General features: G+C 35.3%; 1 protein-coding gene across 1 annotated transcript in view; it reads right to left on the bottom strand.

Moving 5' to 3' along the window:
* ABCA13 (ATP binding cassette subfamily A member 13) overlaps positions 1-19,207 on the bottom strand; it is a 169,136-nt gene that overhangs the window by 97,617 nt on the left and 52,312 nt on the right. Inside the window, 7 exon segments of the mRNA XM_042868886.1 lie at positions 930-999; positions 3,352-3,681; positions 4,836-4,950; positions 5,712-6,012; positions 7,660-7,836; positions 13,278-13,368; positions 14,660-14,773. Of these exon segments, the coding sequence (XP_042724820.1) occupies positions 930-999; positions 3,352-3,681; positions 4,836-4,950; positions 5,712-6,012; positions 7,660-7,836; positions 13,278-13,368; positions 14,660-14,773 (1,198 nt within the window).

The following is a 19,207-nucleotide window of genomic DNA, read 5'->3' as shown; positions in this document are numbered from 1 at the left end:
TGCAAGAAACTTCCACTCATCTACCTTTGTATAATTATGATTAAGTATTTTCCCAATACTTAGTGGTTTGAAATATGTATTGCTATTAGTATTGATCCACCTCACTAATGACAAAATGAAGAGATTACATTTTTTTCTATACTTAAATACATAAGTATTGTAGATATTTCTCAAGGTCCCAAATACTTCTCCAATTTCAGCATCAACAGGGAGCAGCACTTGGCTTAGGGATAGAAAGGTTCACTTGTGCTTAGCAAGTTTCCAAAGTACTTTTTCTTTCTGGCACTTAAAGATAATGCAGTGTGCTCATGCATTTCTGCACCTTCACAGTAGTTTTAAGGGAAAATTTCACTACCTGTCTCCAAGCTCATACAGTCTGGCTGAGTACAAATAAGGTTACAAAGGAGAAAAGTACAGAATATTTTACTAACCAAAGGTCATTTTCTTCTACTTTCTGGTGCATAGAGGTTAAACATTTATGTTAGCTTCACACTGATAGTGAACAACTTAGATTGTTCTAGCCCTGTACCATACTGTTTTCATCAATCTCTACCATGTTATGCACAAGTGCATGTGTGAACCCCCACACATCTACCTCAAAAAAATCTCTGTATAAGTCCTAACTGGAGAACACTGGAGAACTGAAGTGTTAGGAAATGTTACTGACATCTGTGAGGATTTTCAATCATTTGCATTGCAGTTCTAAGAGTAGTTCTAAGCCCACTTTCATTTACTGATAGGAAGTGGCACAAGCTTAATTTGATTTTCAAGAGGTGCTAAAAAGGCTTTTCTCTTCCACTATGAAGTACCCTGTTTACTTGCGATTAAAGGTCTTTTTTTTCAGAAAAAAATAAACATTTCCAACTCTAATTTTTTTGAAAGAATAATAACTTTTTTTTTTTTTTTTTTTTTTTAACTAGATGGCTTACCTATTTCTTGGCCCTCAAAGAATGTAATGAAAAATACTCCTTGTCCAAAGGCCGTTGTAGAGAGAAGACACTGCAACACCAGAGGAGAAATACGATATGAGCATCAAATGATTCATTTACAACTGCTATGAAACTCGTGAAACTAAAAGCAAGCAGAAAATAAATAGGCCTCTGTTTCAAATAAATGAGTGGTCATTATTCCTTTTACATTTTAACACTACTCTCCCACATACCTCAGTCATATCTGCACCACCTTAAAGAGCTCCAATTACCTAATTATCAATAATGAAAAGTAGTACTTAATTTATTGCAAGTTTTAGACCACCATAAATCCACCACATACTGAAAATATGTAACATGTAGCACTATAGCAGCCTGTAAAGCAATATACTTTCTGCAGTAAGAGCAGTGGTTTATGCATTTTTGTAAGATCAGAATTCAGCAAGAGACAGAGGTAGCAGGAACATGTGCACAGGATACCTGCTGAGATAGCATCCTTCTGAGGGAAATAATTTCCAAGAAGCAACATAAATTAAATATGCAGTATGAAAAAAGTAAAAAATGAAAAATTACCAAGTTCAGTGACGCAATATAAAATGAAAGTAAGATCGATCATCAATGTAAAAACACTGACAACCTTGTGAAGTCTGATGGGAAAATTCGAAGCATTAAAAAATTAGTAAGCATTGTTCAAAGATAAAGTTCTATAGTTTGAAAGTGAGATTAAGGTTCATTTTATCTCCTGCTTTAAAACAGCAATTAAATAAGGTTTCTGTAATATTTAACACGAAGGCACTCATCCTGCCAGCCATCTGAATAAATAATGATGGCATAGGCTGCTACTTAAAAAAAAAACCATCAGTGCCATGGATTTCATGTTAGTTCCCATTAACTGAGTCCCTGCCTCTTATATTCTCAAGTTTCTACCATCCCACTTGATGGCCTTTTCCCTCTCTTTAAATTCCATCCCATTTTTCATATGGTGTAGCATGATTTCACATGCTGCTGCAATTGCAGCACATCCGAGTTATTTTGCAACAGCAGTGATTTTTTCTGTGCAAGATATCTGATGTCTACTTTTCTCTCCCTATGGGAGAGAAAATGACAAAATAACAAGAAACTGTGCCTTTTTATGCTTCAATACTGCAGTCTTGCATCTGCACCTACTTTTATGCAAAGAATTGATATATTTTATCTGACCAATTGAAACAGAAAGTACCAAGCAGAAAAACATTTTCCATTTTTAAAATACTGTGAAGTGTTCCATCATCTTAATGAAATTTTGTGTGTCTATCTTTTAAAGGAACAAAACCATAAAGTGTGAAATACAATTTCCATTTTATGTTGATGATATTTGATGTCCAGCTTGGGATATGGTACATTAAGACAGTACAAAGACATAAAACAGCTTATAGCAAACAAAAAAAAAAAAAAAAAAAAAAAAAAAAAAAAAAAAAAACAAGAAAGGACATACATATGAAGCAATGCCAAGGAAACATATCTTCAACAGTATTAACAAGAAAACTATTAGATAAATTCCTGATCTAATCCCCAGCTGTTCTCAATAGAAAAATCACTTTCCTGCAAAAACACTGATCATGATTCAACAGCAAGAGGGCTGGATTTTTACATTCATCTTTTAAAAGCAACATTTTATAGAATATAGTTCTTCTATTAACACTGAAATCCCTGCTATGATCTGTTGTACATAAAGATATATAGTACATCTATTCATCTACTGTTAATCTACATTAAGCAACTCAAGTCTATGCAAATGGTTTATGCTAAGAGTGCTCACAGCACAAATATTAAATACCTCAACACTTAAGATGAATTATTCTATCTCACAGTAGGTAATTGCATTAATTAGTCTCCTAATTACTTCTGCTTCTAGAGTTACCGCAGTTGCAAACCACTGTTTTTTTCACCAAAAAGAAAAAAGACCACCTTAATTCCAAATCTCCAGAAAAAAAATGTATCTAAAAAATTTGGCACATTTATCAAATTTGGCATAAACAGGAGATGGCCACAAGAGGAAACATGGCCATGACAATACTTTGCTCAAAACTACATTAATTGGACATATTTTTCAAGATAACATACACTGCTCATATAAAGCCATTGTAGAACTAAGCAATAATAATAGTAGAAATATTTTGAAGAAAAAGTATTTAGAGTTCTTTCTTCATACTTCTGCATATTTACAAAATTTCCCTGAAAATTTATTTCTTTATTCCCTCCTACAATCAAAAGATTTGCTTAACTGGATATTAAGAAAAGAGTGACTTATTTGCAGTGAAACAAAAAAAGCAAACAAAATTGTGGGATAAAATAAATATATTGCAATCTAAAGTTTTGGAATTAAGGTAATCCAAATATGGCTGAACGAGAAAAGAAATAGACAAGGAAAAGAAATATTTACCATCATAATCTGCTTGGTAAAACTCAACTGGTTCTGCAAGACCAACAAAACTATGTAGGGTAAAAAACTGATCATATAGACAAGGCTGGCACTCAGAGCTGCGGTATTGGCACTGCTAAAAAAAACTCCCAGAAAATAACTTAACATAATAACTGTCACTCCAAAATCCAGGAGAAAAAGGAAGATGAGGAAACCATTGCTATAAGCAAAGATACCACTCGCTTTTAAAATGATGGCCAGTGCACAGCTGCTTATTGTCAGCACAATTATGTTCTCCAGAAACCAAGCAAGGAAGTGAACGGCTGGATGAACTCCCATTGTCTTCATATACTGAAAGACAATACAGCAGAGGAATATGAAGTTAGAATAACACATTCATTTTGGTTTTTAAGCAAAACAAATCACCACCAAGATACTACCAGCTCAAAGGGTGTCATCTTCCCTTAATATCGCTTGTCTCCTTTCTCTCTGTTACCTCCTTCTGCTGCTCTCTCATGGATTCAACACTGTTTTGAGCTTATCACGTAGGAGCACAAAGAACCCAGATCACAAAGATCCCAGGCACAACACACTTTTTGCATGGGTTTGCAAGTCTAGATGTTAGATTACTGGGCTCTCCAGTGAGAAATTTGCCTATATGTACTCTAAGAAGTACAAATACAGTACTGTAGGTATGACCACTTTTTTTTCCCCAGTATGTTGTTGAACTAAAAGTAAAGCACAGGTACTTTTGAAAACCTCTATGTACACAAATTTAGCCAGCTATTAAATCTCATCTCTCTGTTTCTAGAAAACACTTTTAAAAACAAGATAATACTACTTCAAAAGCATTTTTATAAGATGATCAAAATGAACTTCACAAAGTTGAGATAATACTCTAAAGCATTCTAAAATCCATCTTGCAAATCAAAGACTAGAGAAATTAAATAATTTCCCAAACTGAAAGAAGACAATGGAGAAAAATAAAGATCAGTACAATTCTTCAAAAAAATCTCTACATAAAATTTACCCTAAAACCTTCAGTCTGTCAATATCCTTATTACCTGCTGAGACTAGTTCTTGATCTGTGCAAATAGTTCTATCTCACTTTTCATCCTTCTTTATATTTCTAACATACATAGAACATAGCAAGTTTTTAATTTAATACACGCAGGTTTATCATATTAGGCCAAATATGGCTAAACATGAAAAAGAATCCAAAATACAAACCATTCTAATCACAAGACCTCTCTTCAAGATTCCATCTTCAAACTTTATAGATCTTTTGTTTGTTGTGTTTTATCCCATGGAAAATATTTGCAAACTAAGGGGGCTGATGCTCAAACTCAAAGCAGCAGCTAGAACCTGAAGTTTCTACCCACAATAAAAACAAGGAAAAACCAGAACAGATAGATTTATAAGTACACAAAGGAACCTAAATGTTTAATGTTTTGTATCTCAGTATACTTTATATTTTAATTTTCAGAAGCTTAACTCTCCCTTACCTCTTCAAGATGAATTTCTCTTTCATAAACCTGCTTGCGAACCATACTAGCAACAGAAACCATCCATGTTAACATCATCATAAGTGGGAAAAAAAAACCTATGTTGTTCAAAAATCTATGAAAGAATATATATGCAGAATTGTTAGCCCCCAGACATAAAAGATTTTGTAGCAGAGTATTACTGCAACTATTCTCACATTATGCATAAAATAAGATCTGACATGAGCAATTAGAAATGTTCTACTTCAGTTTAATTCATTTATATTTCATGCAACAAGCTAAACAGGTATTAGTATAAATTTATATTTGCATGTGTCTGCAACAGAACTTACAATCTTTCTTTAGATGATGAGGCTCCACTCATAATCAAACAGAACTCAAATATGTGCATTAAGCAACAACATGAGACAGTCAATTTCTACTCCATTGAAAAATGTCTCATCACCAACTGTAATTTCTAATACTCAGGATGTTATGATGATTTTACAAAGAACAATCCTCCAATTTTTCTTTTGCCTGTACTAACTCTGCACTATATTTCATTACACTCATATTGTGAGCCAATTCTAAGTTTGCAAACAGGGCAACTGATAATGGAATGTGTGCTCCCCTGGAGAGTATAAGTTGATCACACATTGAAACAGTTTCTGTCCAGCAGACTATTATGAAGTGTAGATGCAAATATCTTGGAAGGGATCATTTGGCATTATGTGTTGTGATCCCACCTCTTAACATTTGCAACACTAGCACTGGACATACTGATTCAGTTCTGCTTTAGGATAAGTATTTAATCATTACAAAGATCTACTAGCTCTCTAAGCTCTCTAGTGATAGCCCAATTACATAATTGAATTAAGAAGTACAAAGTTTACTTACAGATCACTGGTATGACAAGGATAAGGCATGGCTTGCACTTGAATTGCTGGCCCTGAGATATCTAACCCAGTCTGTGCTGAAATTATAGCCCTTTCAATCATGTCTTGAAGAGGAATAAAGATATGATTGTATTTAAACCCATCGGATGGCAGCTTCTGGGGGTGAGATTTCCATGCTGGGTTTTTAATCAAGTCCGTTCTCATGCTATAGAGAACGCTGGTTCTAATTGTATACGAAATGTGCTGTGTAAGGAGATCGCTGGAATCTGGCGTCTTGTTTCTGGTTGTATTGAAGATGATACCTGATGAGAAGAAAAAGCACTTCATACTCAAGCCTTAATGGCGTATTACTTACATAGCTAACCCCTGGTCTTTTAACATCTCCCAGTCCCTACTCAAGAATTGTGGGTTTCATACAGTCCTACATTTTTTCACATCCATATTTATTTGTGCAATAAATGGGTTTGAAACAACAGTTTTATATAAGAAAATTACTGTAATTTGCTTTTTTGAACTATAGTTTATTCTCTTTATATCCACATAAAACCCAACCTTGAAGACTACATACTATTTCATTCCATAAAAGAAAGCTGCTACAAAATTTGTCCAAAGGTTAACCATCCTTGTAAGTGGGAGACAAGGAAAACAGTACCAACCCATTCTGATTTTTTAATATCTGAGTCAGTTACTTCCTTTCTGCTTTTGCAAAGAAGAATTTGCATGTTTATCTTCTCCAGCACAGTAAAAAGCATGAAGAAGATTTTTATCTGTAGCTGGAATGGTTAAGTCAAGTACTTGGCTTTTTTAATTTTTTTTTCTGGATGACAGATATTTTAGGTTTTACTGATGAGTGTGAAAAGTTGACTTTCTTTCTTTAGGAGAGGAGAGACATCTCACTTATCCCTTGACTCTCAGAAATAAAAATTATATTTTACTCCACTGGAAATTTTTTTTTTTTTTTCAAACTCATTTACCCATTTAAGCAATCATTTAATTTTCTAAAACATCTGATAAGCCTAATTAGAAAGAAAGCAAGGTAAATTCAACATTGGTTTCTCATCTTACTACAGAAAGTAATGTATGCCTATAACTGAGAGTAGTTGGGCAATGGACACATTAGGTCTCTTAAGAAGCCATCTTGTTCTCTTAAAGAATGTACGAGGCCATAACACCACAAAAACATGAGGCTTATGTCAGCTTACTTTTCTATATGAACCTCCCTTATGTAAGTGAAAGCAAAATGTACCTACAACATGACAGTTTCATTTTCTGTGAGCTAAGATGTCTGTTTCTTTCTTTGAAGGGCCAGACAGTTTCATTCCCTATGAAGACTTCTTGAGAAATTCTATTTCTCCTATGGTATGGCCTCTTGATTTTTTTACTGATCTGAGGTTTCATTTCCACATGCTGCAAACATGGGTATTGTGTGAGTGACTGAGCAAGCACAGGATTCCAGACTGAAGAGTTATTCTTAAGTTTTGGTTTAGTACAGTTTTTGCATTTCGTTCTCTGTAACTACTTTGACATGACTCGTTTTATACTTAACGGAGTCTAAAGAGGCAATAAATAAACCAAACAACAGGGGAAAAAATATGGCACAGCATATACTGACTTAAAAGGAGACAGTACCTTTCTCTCTCACCTAGAAAAGTTACATGCAACTTAAGACCATTTATGCAAACAGAGAATCTGTGTGTAATAAGAAAAAAAGTGCTTGTCATTTAAAATCTGTACAATTAATTCTTGGTCATGAAGGCACGATGCAGAAAAAGCATAGAGAAGGCATGTAAAGCCAAGATGGAAAAGAAATAACGTCAATTACTTAACAATTAATTTGCCCAGAATAAACATTTATTTTTCTTAGGTGCTGGTTCAAGAACTAGATGCATAACAGACAACAATTAAATTCTAACTTTTTTGTCAATATGCATTTCAAATATGATACTTACTAGCCAAAAAATTATTGTGCTGCATGAGTTCGTGAGCTTTCTCCTCCAATTTATCAACAGACTCAAAAGACTGGAAACGATCCAGTAATACACAAGAAGAGATATTTACTATGAGTTGTGACAACAGGTCGATTTGTCTACTTGCTGAGCTGTTAAATGTCTTGCCCATCATAATTTCTAAGAAGAAGAGGAAATAAATTGGACTGTCTAAGCTTTAAATAATTAAACAGAACAAAATATAAGTTCTCACTTTCACACAGGAGTAAATACCTTTTACATTTAAAGCTTAAGAATATTAGTATGAACGTGTGAAAGTATAGCTCATGTTACATCAGTTCTTACAAATCCTCAACTACATTTCCTTTAAATTTCAGAATAATATATAACAAGTTCCAGAAAAAGATAAGTCCTACATCTTAGAGAACCTTACAACATTTCCTTATCCTTCCATAACCATTTCCACATACAAGAGTTACTGTACTTGAGAGAACCATCTCTTTATTCTAGGAATGTATAAGCTAGTTCTTATCCCCTTGACACTGGAAATATTTCACGTAACTTGTAGGTAGAAGCATTTTGATTCAAGCACTACATCTTAAAAAAATCATCTGGATAATACTAAAACCTCTCCGTTTTCACTTTGATCATGTTTACAGAATTAATAACTGCATTCTATGAGAGCTGAGCCTCTGAAAGAGTTCAGATCTCCATCTACTTTTAGAGAATGGTGCTATACCTTTAAGTTTTAGAGAATAACCAAATGGATAGCATGAGCTAGAAATAAATCTAAATTTATCAATATTTCATGGAAACAAGTGAATTTCTCAGGTAATAAAAAGTAAGTTATAAAGCACCCAATGAGATTTCTTCTTAAATTTTTCAAGACTCTCTTGAACATATGGGCTTTGAAAAGGATGGGTGATGACCTCATTTGGTAACAGTGGTGACACAAAATCCTGGATTGTAGGTGTTACTCAGCAGCAGCATAGGAAATAATACAGCAGGAAGGCAAGTAAGTGGAAAGATATGTGCAGCAGTCTGAAGAAGATATATGATTACCAGTGTGAAGGACAAAGATCAACAAAGCAGAACCACAAGAATCAGAAGTCTATAACTCAGAAGACGAGCAAGCAACGATAAAGTTCACAGGTTGAGAGAAATAGCATCAAACATCTTAATACTATCCTTCAGGAGGGCAAAAAATGAAATACAAGTTTTTATATATTTTGTGGAATTAGAATAGAGAATTTGAAATATTAATCCCAAGTAATAGGGTTAAGATATCACTTATTTTTATAATTGTGCATACATATATAACCATATACATATATAAGCAGCTGATCCTTATAAGATCTTAATTTGAAAAAAAAAATATTTAACTGTTAAAAAAATCTCAGTAATTACACTATTGAATATTTTATCATAAAAAATAATGACTTTATTACTTCCTTGGAGTATGGCATAGTTAAATGTTTCTCGAATTGCATTTCACAGTCTTCAGGAACTTCTGTACTCTAGCATAGAAACAGCATCTGTACATCACAGAATGGCCTAATGGCCTTAATTTGAAAGCCTGTACTAACTGCATGCACTAAAAAGCACAGCAAGTAGAATCCCATAACTAAATCCAGAAAGTAAGTGATTCGGACACAGTATCCTCTTTCAACCAAGGAGCTCAAACTTCTATATGCCATCTCTCAGGAATATTTGCTTACCCACTGCATTGTTGGCTAGTTTGGATCAAGAACAGTTTGCCCATCATGGTGAAAATAGACCACTACATAATTAAAATAAAAAAGGAAGTAAAATAGCTTTAACTATTAGAAAGTTACCCTGCCATAGGCAAGGCTGCCTGCCATACACCAGATCAGGCTGTCCAGGTCCCCATCCAACCTGGACTTGAGCACCTCAACTTCGCTGGGCAGCCTGTGCTAGTTCCTCACTACTCTAAATAAAGATTTTCTTCCTACTGCCTAATCTAAATCTCCCCTCTTTTAGTTTAAAACCATTCCCCGTTTTCCTAACGCTATCAGAAAATATGAAAAGTCGATCTCCTTCCTGATTAAAAGTTCCTCTTAAGTACTTAAAAGCCACAGTGAGGTCTCCCTGCAGCCTTCTCTTCCCCAGGCTGAACAAGCTCATCTTCCTCAGCCTGTCTTCACAGGAGGTGCTCTAGCCCTCTGATCATCTTCTTAGCTCTCCAAAAGGCCAACTCCAAAAGCTCTGCATCCTTCTTGTGCTGGAGTCCCCAGGCCTCAACACAGTACTCCAGATGAGACCTCACAAGGGCAGAGTAAGACACATGTATAGGAACAGATACAATTCACAGGAAAGCTTTAGAATTAAGATTTAGACTTAAGTTTTTTCTTTAATCTTTCTCAATTATAAATCTAGTAACTATGAATAAAAAACTCAGCAAAGCCATTTATACTCATACCTTCATGCTTTGTTATATAGAACTCATCCCTCATCTCCCACTTAATTCATTCAATGTGCTGCCAAGTAATTGGAAGAAAATATAACTCTTTTCTATAAAGCTATAAGGCAGAAGTGCTATTTAAATGAAAGGTAGCAAGAAAAACTGGAATATAGCAGTAATTTTTGAATCAGCATAGGATTCAGTGATGACTTCAGAGCTATTTGTTTGCTTCCAGCTCTCTATGCATACATGGGAACTGCTTAATGACAATGAGGGCAGTAGAGGAAAAAGTCAAGCAGGAAAGTTGCCTGCAGTTTTGTTTGGTTTTGTTTGTTTTAATGTTTGCTGCTACATCCCAGGTCACATGTAGCCAAAACAGAAATTCCTTAGCTGTGAAATACACTGTACTTTTGGAAAAAAAAAATGAAGAAGACTGAAAGACAATAGGAAGACTCAGGGAGCAAGAATATAAAAAGAATTTCCTGCACAGTTGCTTCCTTGTGCCTCTTCAGAGGTTTATAAGGAATGCTCTCAGCAAAGACCTCATAAGCTCTAGCAGGATCGAGCTTATACAAAATTAGTTACACCCAGAAGAGGATTGCAGATTGCTGGATTGGAAAGCAAGCATAGAGAGATAGACCTGCAGTGCCCACAGAAGGCTAGTTTACAAAGTGAATATGAGTTTAAGAAGAAAAACACAAACTTGATTGTCTGCACTTCAATATTTACTTCGTTCCAGAAAAGTAAAAACTGGCACAATACCCTGTAAAGCAGTTTTAGAAATTTGTAACTTTGCAAGGAGTCTCCTAGCAAAATAATTTAGAAGAAAAAAAAAAAAAAAAGAATTCTGCATCAATTCACTCAGCATCACATGAAACTTTCCAACAGAAGTTGCAGGGTGGATGAAATGTTTCTAATCCCATTACTTATATATTTATAGCATAATAATGAAGTAAAAACATACAAGTACAAACAGCTTGGATTTGAGCATAATTAGAAGGCATTTCATTGTAAACATACCTGTAAAAAGAAACATCAAAGTATAAATGCAGAAGAGTGCTCTGACACTCTGGATCAAGATCAGTTTAACACAAAAATAAAACCTGTATGATCTATCACCTATATCGATTTTTCACTTTTTATGATAAATTTAGCAACTGTATTGCATCAAAAAGAAAAATCCTGGCTTCATAAACTATTCTACTTCAATGATTTCCTGTATTTTCAATCCAAGACTATTAAGCATTTATTACAGTCAAATGTCCCTGACTGTTAAAAAGCTACAGCTTGAGAAATCTCTGCAAAGACTTCTGTGAAGTGTCTGCAACAGTGAAGATGTACTTTATGACTCAAAAGATCTTGATATCTTCTTAATGAGACAGTTAGCCCACAATCTGTCATACAGTTCCCTATGTTAAGTCTGTACACACCAAATACATCTGTACATTGAGAGTTATATTTCCAGGAGCTCCTGTAGTTTAAGAGCTTTGTCTTCCCTGCTTCTAACTTTCCAGTTCTGTATTTCTGTTCCTGTATTTTAATTTTATTGTGGTCCAGTTTCACCATGATGGGCAAACTGTTTCTGATCCAGACTAGCCAACTATGCAGTGATAACACAAATATTCCTGAGACGGCAGACAGAATTTTGAACTCCTCAGCCTGAGAAGGATACTGTGCCCAAATCTTTTACTTTTGGATTTTGGATTATGGACACTACTTGCTGTGTTTTTAGTGCATGCAGCTAGTACTAGCTTCCAAATTAAGGCCATCAACTGCAATTAAATCTCAAACCCTATTTATGCAAAAGAAAACCCAAGAACTTCAGCTCATGTCAACCACAAATAGCACCAACTCAGAGCAATAGTACAATTAAAGACTGAGGACACATTTCAGTATTTACAAGCTCTCACGAGTGGTGGTGGATTTTACCCATCTCTTGCCTAGAGATAGGTACAAAAATCAAATAAAAGTTGCACTTCAGGTACTCAATTTTTTAGTTTTATTTATTAACATACAGATTTAATTATTTAACTGTAAACAGTAGGGCAGAATTAGTGATCTGGACCCCTCACCCTCCTTTGACTTTTTCTTCAACAATATGGGCCACCCAGCCCCTTCAGGAAAGCATTTAAGAGTTCTTCACTCTCCATCCCTCCACAATGACTTAAACAGATTACTGTCTAGCTTGTAATTACGCTAATGTTAATTGACAAACTACACACATCTGTCCTCCTTACTACTGTCCTATCTTGAGAAGCATCAAGCCCCCTTGGTGCATGATGTCACACTGTTATTTCATTCTCTGTCACTTCTCTCTCTTCAGTCCTCATGATTATAAGCTGTTCTTAAATGACATTAGACTCTTCCTTGGCACGAACTGTTCCTTCTAATGCTGCCAGTGACAATTTCCATTAGAATGCACTGACTTACTGATAGCAGAACACATCAGTTACTTTTTTCAATTATCAGATTGTTTAAAAATAAGTCTAGCTGCCAGGAGCTCAGGGCTAAAAGGGTGCAGCTATGGCTGGCAGGGACCCCTTGGTGGCCTAACCACGAACCTGCTGATCTGAGCACCAGTCTCCACTTGCAGGGTGTTATCTTTGCTTGGTCACCATCTCTATGGTCCTGCTTGGCCATCCCAGGGCTGGGTCTGACCCTGATTACTCTGGCAACCAGAGCCAGGCATTGCTGCTCCATGATATTAACCCTATCTCATACTTCTCTGGGGCTCAGGGAGATGACATGGAATTCTCTCTCTACTAATAGGAGTTACAGACAGCATTTCCTTGTATTGATTAAACACATACCATACCAGATGTGATTTACTTCCATTAAAATCATATAGATTTTCTTCAAAATCACTGAAAAAATTTACTGCTAAATAATTGAACTGTAGCTACTGAGATTACATATTCCCTCCCTCCTTATAAATAAAGCTACTATGTTTGTAAGTGTTCCATGACAGTTTGCCACTTCTAATTCATTACCAGATTTTTTCAGTTTTCAATATTATACAATGGACAAATTTAACACAGAAACTAAGACATTTAGAAATATATGACTAACAATAGATTTCAAGCCTGCTATTTTAATTTCATCTAAGCAATCAGAATATTGAAATCCAACTAAATGTAGTTCTAGTATTAAATTAAAAACCTAATAAGGGTAATCAATGCATGTACTTTCTTAGACATACCATAAACTTGCATTTTCTTGAAGAGTTTTTCCAGGTCTATATCCAGGTTACTTTCCACAAAGTGCTTTACAAAATTGTTTTGCAGTGTTTCCTAAAATAAAAAGTTGTAGATAATTTTCATGTTTATATTCACTAAAGAAATACAAAATACTCCTCTTACAGAGATTTCCTGAGTAACAGCGGAGAACTCAGCTTCTCCATGTTTTCAGTCTTACCCCCTTCAAAGGTTAACCTCTACCCATTTAAAATAAACTACAGCCCACATACTCCCCATTGCTATACTTCACCATCCTATTTTACTCCTAATATTTTAACCTGTTCCACTCTAATATTTTTACAAAACTACTGGGACAGAAACTTACTTTCTTTTCCCTCAAGATTTCTGGGGCACTGAACTATTAGCACTGGCAATAGTGAAATAAACATCTTTAAAAACTGGCAGCTGGGAATTCCTTTCATATTGCTTTCAATTCTTTATCTCATTTGCCAAGTTCTAAGGGGAGAAAATGTATTAGCACTACAAGAGCTTCCTGGGATTTGCAAGTCTCATGCCTGTTTACTAGTAACATTGCTTACTTGAGCTTAATAAGTTCAGTCAGTATAAAAGCCATGACAGTATTTTGCTTACAGAACAAGCACAGAATACTCTGACTTGGGAGGGACCCACACAGATCACTGAGTTCAACTCCTAGCGCCAAACTGTACACCCAAAATCCAAACCCTACGCCTGAGAGCATTGTCCAAACACTCCTTGAACTCCAGCACTTGGTGCTGTGTCCACTGTGCTGGGCAGCCTGTTGCATGCTCACTATCCTCCGGTGCAGATCCTTTCCCTCACCCCCACCTGCTTCGCCTCCTCTGTTCTGGGCTGAGCAAACCAACAGACATCAGCTGTTCTTCATGTATCTCGACCTCTTGCTCCTTCTCCATCTAAATATCTCTTCAACTGCTCTCTTATAGTTTATGTTCTTTTTACACTGTGGTGACCCAGTGCTGGAGGAGAGGCCGCGCAGTGCAGAGCAGAGCGGTACCTTCCCTCTCCTGCCTGGCAGGGTCTTATAAACCCCAGAGTATGGCTGATACATCCTTAACACTTATAACAGCTTAACAGCTTCTCACATAATAGCCTACCATGTAAACCATGACAAAACTACATTTTACTGGTATATTTAAAAAAAAAAAAAGACAAAGATGTAGAATGGGCAAAAACCCAGTAACAAGCTCTGAAGTTTGTCAGTATCATACTGCGGGCTCACAAACTGAAGCTAACATGTCTCTTTTTCAATTCTGCAGCAGCAAGACAGATGGGTAACTTTACACATATAGAAATTCACCTAGATCAGTTCATTAGAACATAGAAAACCATACTACGTTTCACCAACCTGCAGCCGTGAGACCATGAGGACATTTCCACGGTTTTTAAAAACTTCAGACATCCTTAGCCATGTTTGCGAATAAGTCTTCAAGTTTTCCACAAAACCAAAAGTGAAATTAGCCTAGGAAAAAGACAATGTGAAGACAAATGAAAAAGACCAAGCATAGGAAACCACAAGAAACATGAAAAACCCGCATGCTTCAGATGTCCTGAAACTCCTTTCCAGATCATTTGATAGTCAACTGTATGTATACCTATGTGTTTTTGTTTGTTTGTTTTTAAATAAGTATTTACTGCAGTCTCTGAATACTAAACAAAACACACTACAGGAAAACTTTTGTTTATGTTTCCTATCTGAGGGGTCATAAAAACCTCTTTATTTCATAATGTCTCTTTTATACTGAGTATCACAGGGGTGCTTCAGAATGCAAAAAAAAAAAAAAAAAAAATACAGTTGAGACATCCTCCTCAAAAGTAAGATTCTGTAAGCTGTATGGATCTTTTGCTCTATTAGATATTAGGATAATGTAATTAAATTTAAAAGTTGGAAGCGCAGTCTGGATCACGAAGACAACTGACCAAAAATATTTCTTTTACAAGTATATTTCACAGTACAGCAAAATATTCTGCGGACCAGTGAAGCATAAGCTATAATTTGTCTTAGTCAGCAGCTAGCAACCATCAATTTTTTCCATCCTATCTTAACAGATCACAAACATTCTCAATATTAGATGGCATAGCAGCATACTTTTGTTTAAATTGGTATTTTCAGTCATAGAAGTGCTTTTAAGAACTAGATTTTCCATTACAATCAAACTTTGTTATTATGGTAGATATCATGGAGTTTCCCAGCAACGAGTTTCTTTGATGACGTAAACTGAAATTCGGGACCACAGTTTTGCAATTCCTATTAAAAGTACACATTTTTTGCCATAATATTTTAAGTGCCTTTTGCAAAACAACTCACCTAGCACTCATAACTCCTTCTCTACCAGAGATGCATACTTAAGTATAAGTTAATATAGAAAAACACTTTGTGGTGTTTGTTCTTCCCATTTCTGGCACAAAATGCCCAAAGACATATCATTTTCATGAAGGAATCTGGGTGTTTAGCTTATGTGAGATAGTCTATATCACTTTCCAAGGGAGAGAGATCTTAAATGTTAAAGTTCAGCACTGAATTGACTAAGCAAGTTTTTCTGTTAATGAGCACAAAAAAAAAAAACTTGTGGGCTGAAATTCCAGCTTTGAACACTAGGATCATGCAACCCACTGTCCAGACAGGGAGGCAACAACTTGAAGGAGACCAGAAAGGCTCTAGAGGTAGAAAGAGCCAAAAAGGGAGAATTCCACACACTGCAGGTCACGACAGAGTCTCAACTTTAAGCCACTACAAGCTGCGAGATCAAGAAGTTCATTAGGGATCTTAAAAGAGCTCAGATCTTGGTGCTTCTTGATCTGATTCCCAACACCACAAAAGACTTTTTTTTTTCCTGAGGTCACTTTCAGGGATCTACAGTATCCATTACAATACTCAACCTCCTTATACAAACAATTGAGGTCATTTTAGAGAAAGTCTCAAATTGAAGCAGCAGTTTTTAAAAAAGTGGTCCTGTAAATTAATAAAATGAACAGTAAGTACTTTTCAGGACAGTTAACATCTGGCCAAGAATTCTAAAAGATTTCAAGGATGAAACTGTTGAAGACCTGGATTCAGTGTAAAATAACTTTCTGATTACAACTGCTTGGTATCAAGGGGTTTGAAGAATAACAAAAATTGATGCTATTCATAAAATTTTAATAAAAAAAAAAATACTAGCGGAACCAGGAGACTGCACAGACTAATGATTTTGAAATCTCTGAGCAAATTTTCTTTTTGTGACAATAGTAAGAAGAAATTACAATAAAGGAGAGAAGTGTACGTATAGAATAGAAGTAAATATTGTTGGAAGATATAAAACACTTTAAAAATTCAAGTGGAGCTGTGCTTCAGCTCTCTGGAGAAGTTAAAGAACAAGTAAATAAGGAAGAGGTAGTTAGAACACCTCTCCACAGACATTGTGGATGCTAAGAGCTTACATGAGCTGGAAAAAAAGTGGACAAATTACGTCAGTAAAATCTTGGCATGTTTTTGGGAGTTGGGACAGTATCTGGGGAAAGTATCACTTTACTGCCATAATCTTCAGCAATTTCCTATGCAATCTTTATTGGCCACAGTAGGAGTCAGAATTTGAGGTAAAAGGAAGACTCCTGTGAGTTTATATTCTAATGAGTAGCTGGAGTTTGATGTTTAATAAAAATTCTCTTTAAGTTCCCTTCTCCCTGAAGAATGGAGATCCATTAAAATAAATATGTAACATTTAGGCTGGGTATTGCATTTGATTGAAATTATAGTCTTGAATAACATCTATGGCCCTGTCTGGACTGAATACGTCTAAGATTCTTCCTGATTTAAGCACAAATAAAAATGTTATTTTGAGCAGACTTCACTGCCTTTATAATGATATCTTTTAACAGGCAAGTCAAGTGTGCTTATGCAAAGCCAAGACAGGCTACGTAAGTTCAGAATGAGAAGTTACTTGACTCATTATCTATTTTTCTAATTTTAAATGACAAAAAACAGGAAGTTGAAATTGATGGATTTGCTAGACTATTTTTCTTTTATTTCTGAATCATCCTGCTACCATTATATATATATACTGACTGTTCCAATTACAAAGGAATAACACAAAGTGTTATTTCTACTTCGTTTATCCTGAATATAAGATCAACACTGAGATGTATTTTCATGAGATCAGCTCATCAGTGGAAAAAAGTTAACGAGGATCAAAGGCATCACACATGGACTTTGAACTCCTGGATGACAACTGCAACTGAACATCGTTGCTCTCAGCCAGTGCTGCAGCACATCTTTATAATGGTCATACCTCTTCTACGCATCAGAACCATTGACTTCTTAGAAGGCAAAATCCATAACCTGACAACTTATCAAAGAATGATTGGTTACACAGCCCAGAAATTAAACAAGCCATGTGAAAAACTTTCAGAATATCCCTTACTATACAAGTATCTACTTCATTTTCAGTTTTAATACTCACTGTCTTCTAGTAGACTACTGATATATGGTCATGTTGTCTAAAGTAAATTACAGTTTCTATTTCAATAGGATATTTAACTGTGTAAGAGTAAAGGGTCAGCTTTTAGCAGCTGCTTTTAGAACCCCTAGATCATTATTTTGCATTTAAGATTTGTCTGTGATGGAAAAACAACTGAGAGGCTTATGTAATATAAGAAATACAAACATTGTAGAAACAACCCTACTATGTTTGTATTTATATATAAACAAGTATACTCAGCCTGATCTAGTTAGTGCATGACAAACCTGCTGATTGTAGGAGGGTTGGAGGTCAGTGATCTTAACAGTGCCTTCTAACACAAGCAGTTCTATGAATTCCTTGTTAGATATAAATGGCAGAAGTGGGGTGCAGATTACACAGATTCTTAATAAACTGATGGAACTCTTGGTCCCAGAGAATATTAACAAATGTGCCAGAAACATCTACCAGAATCTTTGAATTATTCCAGAACGTTAAAAAAAAATTGCAAGTTAACTGCGTTAGGAATTCTATTACTCAGTCTTGATTTCACTAACATATATATATATACACATATATATACACATACACAACAGATGCTAGGAGATCTTTGTTATAGATTGTTTCCAGATATCAATTCTGTCATATCAATTGGCAAAATAATTTTCCTGATTTCAACTGACACAGAATTGATTTTCTTCATGGTGTCTGGTATAATGCTGTGTCTTGGCTTTAGGAGAAAAACTATGTTGATAACACATCAATGGTTTAGTTATTTCTGGAAGTCCCATACAGAGCCAAGGCCACTTCAATTTCTCAGCTTCTCATACTTCCCAGTCAGAAAGGGGTTAGGGGTGCACAAGGAGCTGGAAGGGGACAGAACCAGGACAAATGATATAAAATAGCCAAGGGGACATTCCAAACCATATGACAGAACATGAAAAACCTATAAAACTGACAAGACTGGCTGGGCATTATTTGGTGTGTGATGAGCAATTGTTTTGTGCATCACTTGTTTTATATAGATTTTCATTATAGTTCTCTCTGTCTTCCTTTTCTGTCTTAGTAAATAGTCTTTATCTCAACCTACAAGTTCTACCTTATTTTCCCAATTCTCTCCCTCACCCCACTGGGAGGAGGTGGAGTGAGAAAAGGCTGTGTGTTGTTTAGCTGCCAGTTGGGTTAAACTAAAACATTAACACAGAAGTGCCCTATGTAATTATCAGTGTCAGTGTAACATAGGATATAATTGTGTACACAAAATTGTTTGATTTTTTTTTTTTTTTATCATTTATCACAATAAAGTCCTTATAAAATTTCCATTTATAACATCTTCAGTTTTAGCTTAAGCTTTTAAATCAATTATACTCAACTCTATAGAGATGAGCTGTCTCCCAAATTAAGTTATTTAATTGCAAAATATGGAATCACTGAAACCTTACTTCCAATTCACTGCCATT

This window comes from Lagopus leucura, unplaced genomic scaffold (genome assembly GCF_019238085.1).
Source record: "Lagopus leucura isolate 7727_CA_CO unplaced genomic scaffold, USGS_WTPT01 Super-Scaffold_100002, whole genome shotgun sequence".
Classification (NCBI taxonomy): Eukaryota; Metazoa; Chordata; class Aves; order Galliformes; family Phasianidae; genus Lagopus; species Lagopus leucura.
This window is presented reverse-complemented; position numbering and strand designations above follow the sequence as displayed.